The sequence below is a fragment of the Lagenorhynchus albirostris genome, chromosome 16 (assembly GCF_949774975.1).
Source record: "Lagenorhynchus albirostris chromosome 16, mLagAlb1.1, whole genome shotgun sequence".
NCBI lineage: Eukaryota > Metazoa > Chordata > Mammalia > Artiodactyla > Delphinidae > Lagenorhynchus > Lagenorhynchus albirostris.
In genome coordinates, this window is record NC_083110.1 from 38997896 (window position 1) to 39014468 (window position 16573).

Sequence of the window (16573 nt, forward strand, 5' to 3'; positions counted from 1 at the left end):
ACAGGGGGCTGTACTGCTCTCAGGCTAATTGCAGGCTCTGGACCCTCCCTAATGAGCATAGCGGGCCCGCCCACAGGAGGACTGGGCGGGGCCAGGTTCCTTCCTATTTCTATGACTTTGTCCTCACATTATTCCCTTTCCTGCTTCCTCGCAGGTGTTCCGCCTTTGAATTTTATGGTATCTGTTTCCCTTCTATGGATGAATATAGTTAGAGAAGATTGTAGGCTGTTGTTGTAGGATTTATACATAAGTGAGAAGTGGCATTTACTAGTGTTGTGTGATTATTTTTCCCCCCAAAAGGTGTGATATATCTTCTTCACTTGACTGGAGACTTATTCTCTACTAATTTGACATGAGAGAATGTCTTCAGGTTTTTGTTTTATGTGTTCAAAGTTGTCATACTCTTCTGCCATTTGTTTTTCTAGGATAATCTTTTTGGGGCTACAGCTGCTAAGAAGCAGTCATCATCTCTACTAACTCAGAGCCAAGAGAAAACAAAGCCCTCTGAGCTTTCCAAAAAGAAAGCATCTGCCTTATTGTTCAGCAGTGATGAGGAGGTGGGTTGAAAGTTATTTTCTAGAGAAGAGTAGGAGATGGCTTGATGAATTTAAGAGTTACAGCTGTCCTAAACCTTTTCTTTTTCTGCCTATTTAGATCTAGTGAAGTTCGGTCACCAAAAACTATGTTCACAAGACTGTCTTTCTATTCTTGAAGAAAGATATTTATTGTAGTATATTAAAGATTAATCTTTTCAAAATGCTTAGGAATAAAATAAGTATCACCCTCAAATTATAATATATGCTAATTCAAATGAGTTAGGCCTTTTTTTTAACATCATTATTGGAGTATAATTGCTTTACGATGGTGTGTTAGTTTCTACTGTACAACAAAGTGAATCAGCTGTATGTATACATATATCCCCATATCCCCTCCCTCTTGCATCTCCCTCCCACCCTCCCACCCCTCTAGGTGGACACAAAGCACCGAGCTGATCTCCCTGTGCCATGTGGCTGCTTCCCACTAGCTATCTATTTTACATTTGGTAGTGTATACATGTCCATGCCTCTCTCTCACTTCATCCCAGCTTACCCTTCCCCCTCCCCATGTCCTCAAGTCCATTCTCTACATCTGCATCTTTATTCCTGTCCTGCCCCTAGGTTCTTCAGAACCAAAATTTTTTTTTTAGATTCCATATATATGTGTTAACATACGGTATTTGTTTTTCTCTTTCTGACTTACTTCACTCTGTATGACAGTCTCTAGGTCCATCCACTTCACAGCAAATAACTCAATTTCATTTCTTTTTATGGCTGAGTAGTATTCCATTGTATATATGTGCCACGTCTTCTTTATCCATTCATCTATCGATGGACACTCAGGTTGCTTCCATGTCCTGGCTATTGTAAATAGAGCTGTAATGAACACTGTGGTACATGTATCTTTTTGAATTATAGTTTTCTCAGGGTATATGCCCAGTAGTGGGATTGCTGGGTTGTATGGTAGCTCTGTTTTTAGTTTTTTAAGGAACCTCCATACTGTTCTCCATAGTGGCTATATCAGTATACATTCCCACCAACAGTGCAAGAAGGTTCCCTTTTCTCTACACCCTCTCCAGCATTTATTGTTTGTAGATTTTTTGTTGATGGCCACTCTGACTGGTGTGAGGTGATTCCTCATTTTAGTTTTGATTTGCATTTCTCTAATGATTAGTGATGTTGAGCATCCTTTCATGTTTGTTGGCAATCTGTATATCTCCATTGGAGAAATGTCTATTTAGGTCTTCTGCCCATTTTTGGATTGGGTTGCTTGCTTTTTTAATATTGAGCTGCATGAGCTGCTTGTATATTTTGGAGATTAATCCTTTGTCAGTTGCTTCGTTTGCAAATATTTTCTCCCATTCTGAGGGTTGTCTTTTCGTCTTGTTTATGGTTTCCTTTGCTGTGCAAAAGCTTTTAAGTTTCATTAGGTCCCATTTGTTTATTTTTGTTTTTATTTCCATTTCTCTAGGAGGTGGGTCAAAAAGGATCTTGCTGTGATGTATGTCATAGAGTGTTCTGCCTATGTTTTCCTCTAAGAGTTTTATAGTGTCTGGCCTTACATTTAGGTCTTTAATCCATTTTGAGTTTATTTTTGTGTATGGTGTTAGGGAGTGTTCAATTTCATTCTTTTACATGTAGCTGCCCAGTTTTCCCAGTACTTTACTTTGTTAAATGATTGCTGTGCTTCGTTAACCAAGAACGGTAGCTAGACAAGGTAGGAGTGGTCTATGCTCGTTTAATTCCTTTTTTATAAGAGTCTTAACAGTGTTTCCATTTGCTATTCGGATATATATTAACAGAGCCAATTGAGAATATAGTTTAGCAGCTGTTCAGATTTAGCTGTACAGAAAAAGACTAAATATAATGATATTAAAAGCTGTGAGCATTAAAAATCTTCCTATTTTATAATACTCTGTTTTAACATTATAGGTAAGTTATGAGGGTATGATGTAGGCAGATAAATGATAGATGTGTTCATTTTTTTTAATTGAAAGCAACTTAAAATGACACAACATAATTTGCTTTTTCTACTGAAGTCTGTGAATTTATAATGGATTTTCCTTTTTTTTTCTTTCTAGCATTCTTAGTGGGTTGTTTTCCCTATAGTAATGGTCAACCATCAGTTGAATTTTTTCTTCTGTAGTATTACTGTGGTTCAGGGAAAATAAAAATATTAGCTAAAGCAGGGAGCAAAAGTACTTGCAGAGTAAAGATAACCAGGGTTCTAGAACAGTGACTCAGCTTTGACTGCCCAGCGGGATCACTTGGAGAACTTTAGAGAGTACTGATACCGGCTTCCAACACTGGAGGTTCTGAATTAATTGATTTGGGGTATGGCCTGTTACTGGAGGTTTCTAAGGCTCTTTTGGGGATTCTAGCTTCTGGTCGCCGTTGAGCACCCCTGCTCTAGGGGAGCACTTCTCAAACTATAACGTGTGAAGAAATCACCTGGACATACTGTGTCAAATGCAGGTTCTGATTCAGAAAGTGGGGTAGAAATTCTGTATAATAGAAGCTGCTGCTTGTGGAACCCACTTTGATTTGCAAAGCTCTAGACTCCAGGACCACTTAGCAAGTGCTCAGGAGATCCTTGATTTGAAGAGGTGAGCATAGCCAGGTGGGGTTTCCTTAATTGCTTTCTAAAGTCCAGATTCAGAACTTTGTGGTAAAAGGGTTGCTAGCAGCTTTCATTGTGTCTTGTTTACGTTGCATGAGCTTTTTATACATTTTTTTCCCCAGCTTGCTTTGGGATTTTTAAATTTAAATATCATTTTCCTCCAAAGTTGAGAGTTCTCGACTTTCTTTTTTTTTTAAACATTCCTGTATCTTCTCATTCCCCTGTATAACTAATTTTGATCTCTAAAGTAGAGAAGTTTCCTTGTCCTAACACAGAACAGGACCATAGAGAGAGAAACACTGTGGCAGGTAGTGATGGAGGGAAACACCATAAAGTCTGGGGAGGTCAAAGAACCCAGCTGTCTAGATTTGAGTTCAGTGAAAAGCCTTGGACATAAGCTTCCCTCGAAAGTGATACACTTAGTTTAAATACAAGTTAGTTTAACAAATGTGAATTTTATTTTACTCCTCAGGTTTCTTAATCTAAATGGCCAGAGGATTTTAACATATATTTTATCTTTTAAGGACCAGTGGAATATTACTGACTCACAGACCAACTCGGCATCTGACAAGTCTAAAGGAGAACTTAGGGACTCTGGGACCACCCAAGACCAGGAGATTAAGGCCGTGAAAAAGGCCGGCCTCTTTGAGGAGGACAATGAGGATGATCTGTTTGCTATTGCTAAGGACAGGTGAGACAATCATTGTAAGAAATCATTTCATCAGTGTCTATGGTAATAGGTGAAGGTATTTGATGTGCAAGATGTCAGCTGCTGGGGGTGACATGCCGATCGTTCATCACCTGGTAATCATATAAACGAGAATGTCTTTGATTTTCACTTGCAAGTTATTCTCCCCTGGTACTGGGAAATGTTTTTCTTCATGGATCCTTACCTAATTTCTTCTACTTATCTTTTTTTTTTTAACCTTAAAATACTATTTTTCTTAGTTTGTTAGGGGTTTAAGTACAGTTTGTTGTCTTTTTTGTTTTTTCCCTGGGATACCCTAAAGAATGTAAAGTTTTGTCCAAGTTACTTAAGTTTGTCATTTGGATAGAAATCTGCTCAGCATTGAGAAACATCCTGTTTAGTAAGATGGGTCTCTGCAGAGCTGTGCTGTATCACACCAGTTGCTGGTAACCCCTAGCTGGTCTTAGGTTCTCCTGCACGTTAATGCTTGGACTAAAGGGTGGCAGGTTATGTAGAGCAGTGGTCCCCAACCTTTTTGGCACCAGGGACCGGTTTTGTGGAAGACAATTTTTCCATGGACCAGGGATGGTGGGGGATGGTTCAGGCTGTAATACGAGCGTTGGGGAGCCACAGATGTAGCTTCGCTCGCTCGCCTGCCACTCACCTCCTGCTGTGCGGCCTGGTTCCTAACAGGGCCAGGACTGGTAACGGTCTGCGGCCTGGGGATGGGGACCCCTGATGTAGAGTGAGCGTGGGCTGTGGTTGGTATTGTAATATGCTGCATATTAGCTGTGTATTCAGAATAACTCCCTTGAAAATATATGTATTTTTTTCTTTTTCTCTTGAGATCCTTAAATGATTACTTTGAAATTTAACTGAATGGTAGTAACATAAAGAGGCAATTGATTGAACATGTAAACCCTATGCATTGGTGTGGTTAAGCTTTAATACTGAATTGATAGATTCAAAAATGTCTCATGTTTCTGTCTCTGACTATTATCTCTTCAGCTGTCGCCATTTCTACTTTGGGCTCCATGACTTCACCCCTGGGTGTATATTGGGCCTCTGGTTAAGAATGTAAGCTCTGGAATCTCAATACCTGATACTAAATTCTGGCCCTGCCAGTTGCTCTCTGAATAGCCTTGGACAAGTTACCTAACCTCTCTGAGCCTGAGTTTTCTCATCTGTTAAACAAAAATGATATTAGTAGGATCATTGGATCATTGGATCCAATGATTGGATCAGTAGGATCATTGGATCATCATGATCATTGCATCATGATCCTCTCATAGGATCATTGAGAGGATTAAATGAAATCCCAATATGAAACGCTTAGCGCAATAGCTGGTACATTGTAAGCACGGAAATGTAATTTACTGTCATGAGTGTAGGGGAAATAACATTTCATTCCTTTATTTTTGTTGCTCTCTCTCTCTCTGCTGGGACTCTCTCCTTCCTTTCTTCCCTGGCCAGCTTCTTCTTCTTTTTTTTTTAAATGTTGTGCATTTTATTTATTTACTTATTTATTGTTATTATTATTTTTGGCTGCATTGGGTCTTCATTGCTGCGCCCGGGCTTTCTCTAGCTGCAGCAAGCGGGGACTACTCTTTGTTGCAGTGCATGGGCTTCTCATTGCAGTGGCTTCTCTTGTGGCGGAGCACGGGCTTTAGGCGTGTGGGCTTCAGTAGTTGTGGCTCGTGGGCTCAGTAGTTGTGGCTCGCGGGCTCTAGAGCACAGGCTCAGTAGTTGTGGCACATGGGGCTTAGTTGCTCCGCAGCATGTGGGATCTTCCCGGACCAGGGCTCAAACCCGTGTCCCCTGCATTGGCAGGTGGATTCCTAACCACTGCACCACCAGGGAAGCCCCTGGCCAGCTTCTTTTAAGACTCAGTTTAAGCGCTCTCTTTTGAGAAGCCTTCCTTAACCCAAACAGCTGAGAAAGATAAGAAATAGGGTTAGAGTCTAAAGCAAAAATGGCTCCATCTTTAACCCCCCGCCCCCAGCTCTGTTTCACTTGAGCATTTTCTACACTGTATAGAAGTTACCTATTTACGTGTGCAGCCCCTCCCTTTGCCCCCACCACACACATATGGTCACAGGTCTAGAGATCAGGAAACATGTTTCATGTGTATGTCCCAGTACCAATTACACACAATATCCAGCTTTCAGCAATGCTAGCTTTCATCAGATTCTCGAAAAAATATTTTACAGACAACAAGTTCAGGAGAGGTTGTGGAGGAATTGGAGCCCTCACACATTGCTGGTGGGAACGTAAAATGGTGCAGCCACTTGGGAACACAGCCTAGCAGTTCCATGAAAAGTTAAACATGGAGTTGCCACATGACTCAATTTCAGTTTTTAGGAACATGCGTGAGAGAAATGTCCACCCAAAAACTTGCACGTGAATGTTTATCATAGCGTTATTCATAATAGCCAAAAAGTGGAAACAACTCAAAAGTTCATCCACTGTAGAACGGATAAATAAAATGTGTCATATCCACACAATGGACTCTTATTCAGCAATTAGAAGGAATAAAGTACAGATACATGCTTCAATATAGATGAACCCTGAAAATATTGTGATAATTGAGAGAAGCCAGTCACAGAAGACCACATGTATGATTCTATTTGTGTGTAATGTGCGGAAGAGATAAATCCATAGAGACAGAAAGTAGATGAGTGTTTGTCTGGGGCTGAGGGGAAAGGAGAATTGGCAGTGACTGTGAACAGGTATGGGCTTTCACTTTAGGTTGATGGAAATATTGTGAATTCAGATTATGGTGATAGTTGCACAACTCTGTGAATATACTAACAGTCACTGAATTGTACACTACTAAAGGATAAATCTTATGGTATGTAAATTGTAACTCAAACCCATTCTAAAGAAAGAAACAAGCTTTGTGACCCTAACAAAGTTGCGAAATACTGCCTTGTAAGTAGGGCACTCAGACATCCTTGCTTGTCTGGAGGGGCCTGCTTTGTGCCTGTCATTTCAGCCTGGTGATTAATAATTTTCCCTTTCACTCTCAAAAGTGTCCTGGTGTAGGCCATAAACTCTATAGTCATCTTAATGTGTTTTGACATCTGTCCCTTTTAATGAATCAAAATACTTACTACCCCATTATTTATAATGAGAAATACTCCAGTTCACTGAGCTGCATATTTTTCTTCTGAGGACAGATCTCCACGGGATGTCCACATTTAACCAGCAGGTGCCGGAGGGTGTGGAATGAGATCCAAGGTTAAGGACTCACTGTCGTATCTATTGTAACTATGTCCAGAAAGCTAACTAGCTTTCCTCTAGCTTAGAACTTCAGAGTCTGGCATCAGATTCTTTTCTGTGGGTAGCTTGCTTTTGGTTTTGATTTTTAGAAATTGTTCAGAAAATCACGCATAAGATTTTTCTTCTGCTGTAGCAGCTTAATAAGGTTTTTGCTTTTTAGGTATCTGTTGTAGTTATTTTTGTAATATTTTGTGATCATCACTTAGTAGTCATATATTTTGGTTATAATTTGTGTACATTTTTATCAGTGTATATCCTTAAAGGCATATTAGATTTTACCTGACTGTGTATGGCTCTTTGTTTTTATAATTTCTTCAGGGTGTAGACCTAATTTTTTACTGTCCTTTAGCGTAAGTGTCCAGTGTAAGTATGCTCAACTGTTTGGTTAGTTGTGTTCCCTAGTCAGTGTGATCCTTAGGCAATTTTAAGATGTAGGCAGACATCCAATGTTAAACTAATGAATAACCTTATATTATGCTTTGTTAATAATTAAACTTAGAGAAAAGATTATGATACCTATACTTATGGGTATATATGCTAATTATTTTTAGTGTAAGTAGATGGATACTGAAATGACTAGTATTATTTTTATCTAGCTAACATTGAATTTGGAATTTTCATTCCTTTGATAATTCTCTAGTATGCTGCTAGTTGGGTGGTTCCTTATCACATAGTATAGAAACTGGAACATGACCCTTCTGTAATTAGAACACATTCTATTTGGGACTGCCCATGTCCAGTGCCAGGCCTCCCTGTGTTTCTTTACTTTCATGATTCTGTTCCTTAAAAGGTCCTGATCAATATTTATTCTGGCAGACATTTATCGACTGCCCCTAGGGGCTGGTGTGGAAGCCTAGGTGGGAGGTAGGTGAAGACAGGTGAGAGGAAGGTGGTGAGGAGAGCTGTGGCTGGATTTCAGCTGTGGTTGCCCAACATGGGGTAGAGATGGGTGAATATTGCTGTGGTGAACAGTGAAGATGAGCTTTCCCAGCTTCTTAGAGACTTTGTGTGGAGGGGATAGAATGGGATGGGTTTAGGGTTTGAAGGGAAGGCACAGAAGCCCACAGAGGCGCTTGGAAAGACATGGTTAAGTGGCTGAGGTGGCACCAGGCCACAGGTCACAGCCTGAACCAGGTTCTGGCCCTGAGATCTCTTGACAGCCGCCTTCCTGACCATGCTGGAAATAGGCATTGGTGCTCCCTGGTTCTTCCTCTGCCATAGGAAATGGTGAGAGAGAATGCTACATTTGTGAATGCTAAGTGTGCTGTGTGCGTTGGCAAAGCCAACAGCTAGTGCACCTACCTTGAGCCAAAAGTAACTGACAAAGGGACAAGATGAGGAGGGCCCTGGGCTTTTACACAAGAATGCCAGACAGCGGGTGATGACTTGCTAGACACAAATTGCACCTACTTCAAAGGTTTTTCCTGCTGCAACTGTGTAAGGTCAATGGATGACTCGGGCATTTTGGTGGTAGGTGGGTTCCTGTAGGTGTGGCCTAGAAAGAATATTGTATTTTGTAAATCACATTTGCCTTTAATTTGACTCTTTGTTTGTGTAGCCAAAAGAAGACCCAGAGAGCATCTCTCCTGTTTGAAGATGATTGTGACAGTGGAAGCTCTCTGTTTGGCTCTCCTCCCGCATCTGCTCCTCCTGCAACAACGGTATTCTTAACCTCTTAGACCCAGGAAGTAACCCTGAGGTGATGTTCCGTGAATACTGATGCTTCCCTCAATCAGGTCCTAAAACCTGACCTTGGAGACTGAGTCTTATGGAAAAACTCGTTTACCTGGTTTTAGATAGACATCTTCTGGTTAGTGGTATTTTACAGACGAAGCACACGTGCAAAGGCTGGAGAAAAGGATTCCACATCACGCAGCCCCTTCAGTGTCAGTTGTAGGCGTCTGAGTCTCAGGGGAGAGCAGGGGACAGCGCTGTTGCACTCCTTCTGGAGGAACTGCGGGGCTCAGCCAGCCCCGGTGGCATGGAATTCTGCTAACATTAGACCAGGCCAGTTAATGTACAGGTTATTCCTTACAGGAGCAAGTTTCCAGTACTAACGCTTTGGTCCTGGTTTATATTAATAGTGAATCAGTAAAAAGAAAGGAAGTTCTGACACAGGCTACGACATGGATGAAGCCTGAGGACATAATGCTGAGTGAAATAAGCCAGCAACAAAAAGACAAATACTGTATGACTCTACTTGCACGAGGTACCTAGGGTAGTCAAATTCATAGAAACAGTAGAACTGTGATCACCAGGGGCTGAGGGGGGTGCTGGGGGATGGAGAGTTGTTTAATGGGTACAGAGTTTCAGTTTTGCAAGATGAAAAAATTCTGGAGATTGGTTGTACAGTAACGTGGATATACTTACTACTACTGAACTCTATACTTAGAAATGGTTAAGATAGTAAATGTTGTGTTTTTTATGACAGTTTTTTTTAAAAATTAAAAGTATGTGATGAGAAAAAAAAAGTCCATCAGTGCCTATCTAGTCTAAATAGTCTTCTAGCAATTACATCTAAATGGCATCACTAACCATGATCGCCTAAGCTAAAAGATTTAGCAAGTCTTCATGTATTTTATATCAAAAGGAGTATTAAGAAATGAGAGGAAGGTGGCATTATGATAATATTTGTCCTGGGAACCTAGGGATACTGGAATCCTGTCTTTGGCCTGTCATTCATCCCTCCCCAACACATTCCCTATGTGGGTATATGTAAGTGTGTGCACACAGAACAAGTGAGGCCAAGCAGCATTTTATTGCCAACTGGCAATTGCCAACAGCCCCAAAGGAAACTTGAGAGCTTCTCAGGCTAGACCCCATGGAGACCTCCTTTACCTGAGCTGGGTTAGCCTCAAAGGCCAAGAATCAAGCAAAGTCATAGCCCGCTGTTGAGGGCCTTCGACCCCAACTTCAGACCACTCTAATTGGCATGTGTTAGAGACAGAAAGACATGTAAGACAGGGAAGGAGGGATGTACCCCCCGAGATTCCCCCCATGTAGGAGCAGCCACAGAATCTAAAAAGGCAGCTCCTCCACCCTTGCTTGATGAGGAAGACTCTCTCCTTCCCACTGTGGTCATGGGTGACCATGTGCAGTCCCGGATGCCTGCACATCCCAAGGGACATTGTACCCTACGGGGTACAGTGAAGGAGGGAAATGGCAGTTAAGGAGCCTAGAACTTCCTCTTTTCTAGAGACCCATACCTGGCTCTTCTTCCATATCTCCTAAATATTTTTTGTTTAAAGTTTATTTTAAATTATACAGTAATACATGGATGCCTTCTTAAAAAAGGGTTAAAACATGCATAGAGGGAGTTCCTTGGCAGTCCAGTGGTTAGGACTTGGCGATTTCATTGCCATGACCCCGGGTTCAATCCCAGGTCGGGGAACTAAGATCCTGCAAACTGCATGGTGCGGCCCCCTCATGCCCCCAAAAAGAAAGAAAGCAAAAAAAGCTAGTCAAGGTGAAAAACAAATACAAACAAATGAAAAAACATGCGTAGAGAATACGAAGTCCCCATTCCATACTCCTCCCTAGTGTAATCATTGGTAACAATGTGTTGTCAGTGCTTTTTTCATGCCTGTTTCTAGGCATTCTTGTCTTTTTTTCATTTAAATGAGATCATGTTTTACAGTTTTATGCATCTTTTTTTTAAAAAATCCTGCAGCATGTTTTTCATTTCCATAAACTCCATCTTGTTTTTTGTTATTTTTTGATCACTATATAGTGTTCCACTGAATAACTACACCAGGACATGTGTGAATATTTCTCCTTTGATGGGGTGGTCATCACTGTTTCCTGCCAGTTTGTTAGGAATGTTTCTTCCCGTCCCTACAGTCTTGTCATCTTTAGCCTTGACTATTGAGATAATTTCTTAACTGGCCTGTGAATGCTCCTTCTCTTCATCTCTCCTTGCCGCTGCCCAAGTTATCTTCTCAAAGACCACCCGGTCCTGTCATCCCTTTGTCAAGTTGAGCCTGTAGCTGAACCTACCACGCCACCTGTAATTTCATTCAAAGTAGACTCAGCTTTTCCACCTTAACTCGCCATGCACCCTTGGTGACTCATGCTGTCCCAAAATATTCCAGAGGAAGTTGTCTCTTTTTTCTGGAAATATTCTTCATATTTTCAGACCCAGTAAAGGTGTTAACTTGTCCTATTCCCAGACCAGGCCCATGCCAGTTACTGATTTAGGGACTGTTTCCTCACCACGGTCCCATTAAGTGCACAGCTTGTAGTAAAAGCTTGCAGCATTGCCACTGCTTCTGAGTGCTCATAAGCTTTTCTTTGAATTACCTGTACTTGCATCTCCCTAAAGTGGCTTCATGGTTAAGAGTCAGAAGATCTGAGTGGCTTTTCTTTGTAAATTATAAATAATAACTTCTACCCTGGATAAATGAGCAGTAATCTAATGAATTTTGAAGGTTCTGGAAATGTAAAACTTCTTTGAAACTGTAGTAATTATGATTGTTAAATAAGACAAAAGGTCAAAGATATGCATCTTAAGTAGCAGAACAACCTGCACACCTGAGTTTTACCATTTGTGAAATTTGATCGCCTTTAGGCAACATATAAAATATATTTTTTGTTTAGAGATCCTAGAATATTTTAAAGTAAGTTAAATACAACTCAACTGTAAACCTATCAAGAAATTAATTTCAGAATGAAGATGAAGAGTCAGCTTATCTTTAGGAAGATTTAAAATCAGTAGTTTGGGTGGCATTTTCCTTGGTTTAAGGACCATAGTTATATGAAGGAAGAATTTGGTCCACTGTACCTCAGTCTCGTTTTTTACCTTGATGCACTTGCATCGACATTACATATAGTTTTCAGTGAGTCCAGCGCATCCCACAAAAATTTTTTCCTTTGATCACTTCGGCTTCGTTTTATTTCTTCTGAAACTCTTTTGTGGGTTTCCAGTCTTTTATTTCAAGTTCTAATGATGATGCACCGACCGTTTTCTAACAATAACTAAAAATTTGCTTACCTTATTCTTCTTATTTATTCATAGTTTTTTCTATCATAGTCAGTCATGTTCTTCTTTAGTTTCCCAAACTTGTCTACCTAACTCGATTTAGATATTGCTTCAAAGCTTACTTCCTCATATCATCTAGTCTAGTTAGTAGGATAGAGTTACTGCTTTTCTCTCAAGCATTTTTTTTTTTTTTTTTTGCGGTACGCGGCCCTCTCACTGTTGTGGCCTCTTCCGTTGCGGAGCACAGGCTCCGGACGCGCAGGTTCAGTGGCCATGGCTCATGGGCCCAGCCGCTCCGCGGCATGTGGGATCTTCCCGGACTGGGGCACGAACCCGTGTCCCCTGCATTGGCAGGTGAACTCTCAACCACTGCACCACCAGGGAAGGCCCCTCAAGCATTTGTGATAAGTCACTTGCCCCAAGGATGCCAATAACTCTGGGCAAGTCACGTGACCTCAGTTCCCTAATCTCTGAAATCCCTGCCTCCCAGGTAAGGAACAGATGAGAGATGGGGCAAAGTGCTCACAAACTTGTGCTGAGCCGCCGCTTGATATAAAACACCGTGACTGGCTGTGGAAATATACTGCATGATCCTTTCAAATGAGTGGAGAAAGAGATGTACGATAGCTATTAATGTAAATTAGGAGGAAAGTATAGTTAAGGGCTAGGTATAGACATAAATATTCTTATCAACGAAGCACCTGATACTTACTGAAGAGAACAGGAAAACCTTCGTGGGTGACATCTGAGCTGGGCCTTGCTTGAAAGATGAGGAAGATTTGTTTCTCCAGACAGTGCAGATCAAGCGTGGAAGTGTGGACGTTTACAATAGGTTTAAGGAATAGTGAGGATTGATGAGGTGCAGGTGGATGAGGGTCATAAAGAGGGGCCAGTTGATTGTCACGTTTAGCATTTGCTTAATGCACACAGCGTAGGTTTGGGGTGGGAGATGAAGTAATCTGGTGGGTGTTTTATTTTAGCAAGACATCTCTGGATGATGTCATACAGCTGAAAGGTAAGGGGAGGGTGGCAGAGAGGAGAGACTAATGATTGGGTGGCAGAGGTTAGGATCTAAGCTATGGCGCACACAAGGAGTTAACAGATGCAAGGAGACAGGTGCAGACCTTGTGATGGCAGAAACTGCAAGTCTGAGGTGGTGGTGGTATTGCTTCTCCCTGTTTGCGCCCTTCACTGTCCTGTCCTGTCGCTCCCGACCCCAAAGTTTAGCTAATGCCTTAAAGAGGACTGTGCTTCTGGCTTGTTCTATACATTGCCATGCTCGTCAGGCACACGTTTTGTTTGTTTTTGAGGATGTCATTTATTCTTCTTCTGATAGAAAAAAGAGACTGTCCCTGACGTACCACCTCTGCTGTTCAGTGATGAAGAAGAGAAGGAGGCACGGTTGGGAGTGAAACCGGTGGCTAAGAAGGCTGAGAGCGCCAAAGAGTCGTCGGAATTTGGGAGAACTAGTGTGGCTGAGGAGTCAGGAAAGGTGGACTTTTTTTTTTCTTGTATAATCTGATATTTTTGTCTCTCACGTGTTCTTGTAAAACCCACACACACACACACATACCCTTACATTTTTCTACCACAGAAAACAAACGGCTCATTTGTTGAAAATTTTGAAAACACTGAAAAGTATGAAGAAGAAAATCTGTGATCCTGCCATTCAGGGAGACCTTCAACATTGCTCTTGCCTCTCCATCTCTTTTCTAGGCATATGTGCGCACACAATGATGTGCATTTTTCCCGTTTTACATTATTATGGTCATTGTGTCAGTGTCCATTTTGCCTTTCTCTGTCTCATCTCATTTTTCCTTTCGGTTTTCTCTCTGCACGTCTGTTCTTTCTGACTGGCTCTCTTCTCCATAGTCTGTTTCCCCTTGCTCTCTTCTAGTCCCACCTGTACTTAAATTACAATGACAGCTTTAAGAAGATTTTAGTTTACCAATCTTTTACATCTAGTTGATGTTGGCTGTGAATTACAGAGTGAAGTGAAATTTGGCTTTCTTCTAAAGCATTAACTTTCTTCTCCTGGGCAGGCTGTCCTCTCCTGCAGGAGGCCTGTGGATAAGGCTGCTGGCTACATCTGGGAATCAGCAGTTCTTTCAGTCTCTGTCTACTTTTTCTTTTTTTCTAACTTTTCTCGTACTCTCGTACTTGTGTGTGTTCAGCTATCTAGGTTTACTGTCTCTTCTAGGGCCTATGTGAAGAATGTTGCATATACTTTTCCTGTCGAGGCTTCTTGGGGCTACAGTGATGCAAACATTTTACCTATACCTGAATCACTGTGTGACATTCTCTTCCTGTTGTTTCAATGTGACCTTTCCTGTGTTGCTGTAGCCCATTTTCCCCTTGAACTCTAGCTGCTTGTTGTACTGCTGTCTCCCTTGCTTGAGGATAAGCTTTTTGAGGATTGGGGCCATGTTCGTTTTGCTCTCCATTGCATCTGTGGTGCTTAGCTTATTACCTCGCACATAGTAGGCACTTTCAAAATTACATATTTTTTTAAAGAAGTATATATTCCTTCATAGTTTAACCACTTTGAAATTAGGATGCACCTCACAATCGATGGCATGTTTAATTGGGAGTTTGTGGGGGTTTTTTTCTCAGCAGTTCATACAGGAACAGTGATTCTTACAGTCAATGGTATCTTGCCTGAAAGGTGGTGCTTGTTGAATGAATAAATGTTGCATTTTATGATTATTTTAGAGATTCTTCTAATTGCATAATACAGTATAAGCCTTCTACAAGTTGTGTCCAATTCTGTCAATTAGGCCTTTCCCTTGGAGTTATGTGTTAGTTAAATACTAGGAAATATATGATCCGTTTCCAGTGATTGTTATTTGTGTCATACCTGTGACTTCAAAGTTATTTATAGCTCATGAGCAACCTATGTGGCTCAGGGTTATAACTGATATATATGTATCTTGTTTGGAAGGAGTTATAAATATAGGCTTTAAACTGATTGGAAAAAATCATCTTTGATTATGAATTATCTGTACTAGACTCTCCATTGGAGTGGCCGATCAAGAATTGGCCTGAGTGTTTTGTTACCTGGGAGTAGGTGTGATTAGCTGTCATGCCCTGAAACATGCAGGTGTGACAGTTACTGAATTAATGAGGAGCTTGGGAGGCCCCACAATAGAATTTTTGTTTCCAGGTGTTACTCATTTTTTTTCCTTACTATTTCCATTTTCAGGAAGGATCTCTGAATGTATCTACTCAGGAAGCAGCCAAGCATTCTGATTTATTTTCTGCATCATCCCCATTGGACAGAGGAGCTAAAACTAGAACCAAAACTGTTCTTAGCTTATTTGATGAGGAAGAGGATAAAACAGAAGATCAAAACAGCTTCCAAGCTCCGAAGGAAGAAGTAGGAAAGGTGAGCAAAAAGCTGTAAAGGTTCAAATCTTTAGAAGGATAAAAAAGTCTCATTTCACGGTGTCAGTTGTGTGATGTGAGTTGCTGAAGAATGGAGGGTTCCAGCTTCCTCACATTCTTACCATCACTTGTTGACTTTTTTGATAATGGCCAAGTGTTGGTGAAGATGTTGAGAAACTGGAGCCCTCATTCATTGCTGTTAGAGATGTAAAATGGTGCTGCCACTTCAGAAATCAATTCGGTGCTTCCTCAGATTCTTAAATATAAGAGTTACCACATGACCTAGCAATTCCACTCCTAGGTATATAACCAAGAGAAATTAAAACATAAGTTCACACAAAAACTTGAATGTAATGTTCCCAACAGGTATTATTCATAATAGCCAAAAGATGGAAACAACTCAAATGTCTATCAGCTGATGAATGGATAAACACAATGTGTTTTAGCCATACAATGGAATATTATTTAGCAATAAAAAGTGAATTACTGATACATGGTACAACATAGATGAACCTTGAAAACATGCTGAATGAAAGAAGCTAGTGACAAACACATTATGTATTAATTCATTTCTTTGAAATGTCTTGAATAGGCAAATCCATGGAGAGAGAAAGTAGATCAGTGGTTGCCTGGGTCTGGGGAAAGAGGCGGACAGGAATGGAGAGTGACTGCTAGTAGGTTTGGAGGTTCTTTATGGGATGATGAGAATGTTCTAAATTTAGATTGTGGTGGTATTTACACAGCTTTGTGAATATATTATAAACCATTGAATTACACACTTTAAATAGGTGAATTTTATCTCAATAGAAGTATTAAAAAAAGAGAAAACAGGCGATGGGCCATAGATTGCCAATCATTTTTTGTAAATCAAACTGAGGATATAGTCCATGTTGATATTTGCAACAAATGTTTTATGAATTTTCTTATTATACCAGTAGGATAGCCCCGTTTATAAATGAGAGCTACACACAGTGAATATGAATAATTTGCTGTATTTTCTTCCAGTCTCTTACTGTGTTTGATTTTGTATATGATTTTCATGGTTGTAAAACTTTGAACCTTAGTTGCTATGTTACAGTAATTTT

The 16573-nt window shown here is 40.7% G+C and overlaps 1 protein-coding gene across 20 annotated transcripts in view; it reads left to right on the top strand.

Moving 5' to 3' along the window:
* The window catches only part of LOC132507587 (WASH complex subunit 2-like), a 56513-nt gene that overhangs the window by 30892 nt on the left and 9048 nt on the right, over window positions 1-16573 (top strand). For 19 of the 20 annotated variants that reach the window (XM_060127107.1, XM_060127114.1, XM_060127124.1 and 16 more), the window contains 5 exons: window positions 426-557; window positions 3681-3847; window positions 8685-8787; window positions 13441-13596; window positions 15307-15489. In XM_060127107.1, coding sequence (XP_059983090.1) covers window positions 426-557; window positions 3681-3847; window positions 8685-8787; window positions 13441-13596; window positions 15307-15489 — 741 coding nt within the window. The remainder of the gene's footprint in view (window positions 1-425; window positions 558-3680; window positions 3848-8684; window positions 8788-13440; window positions 13597-15306; window positions 15490-16573) is intronic. The other variant, XM_060127122.1, reaches the window with a different exon arrangement.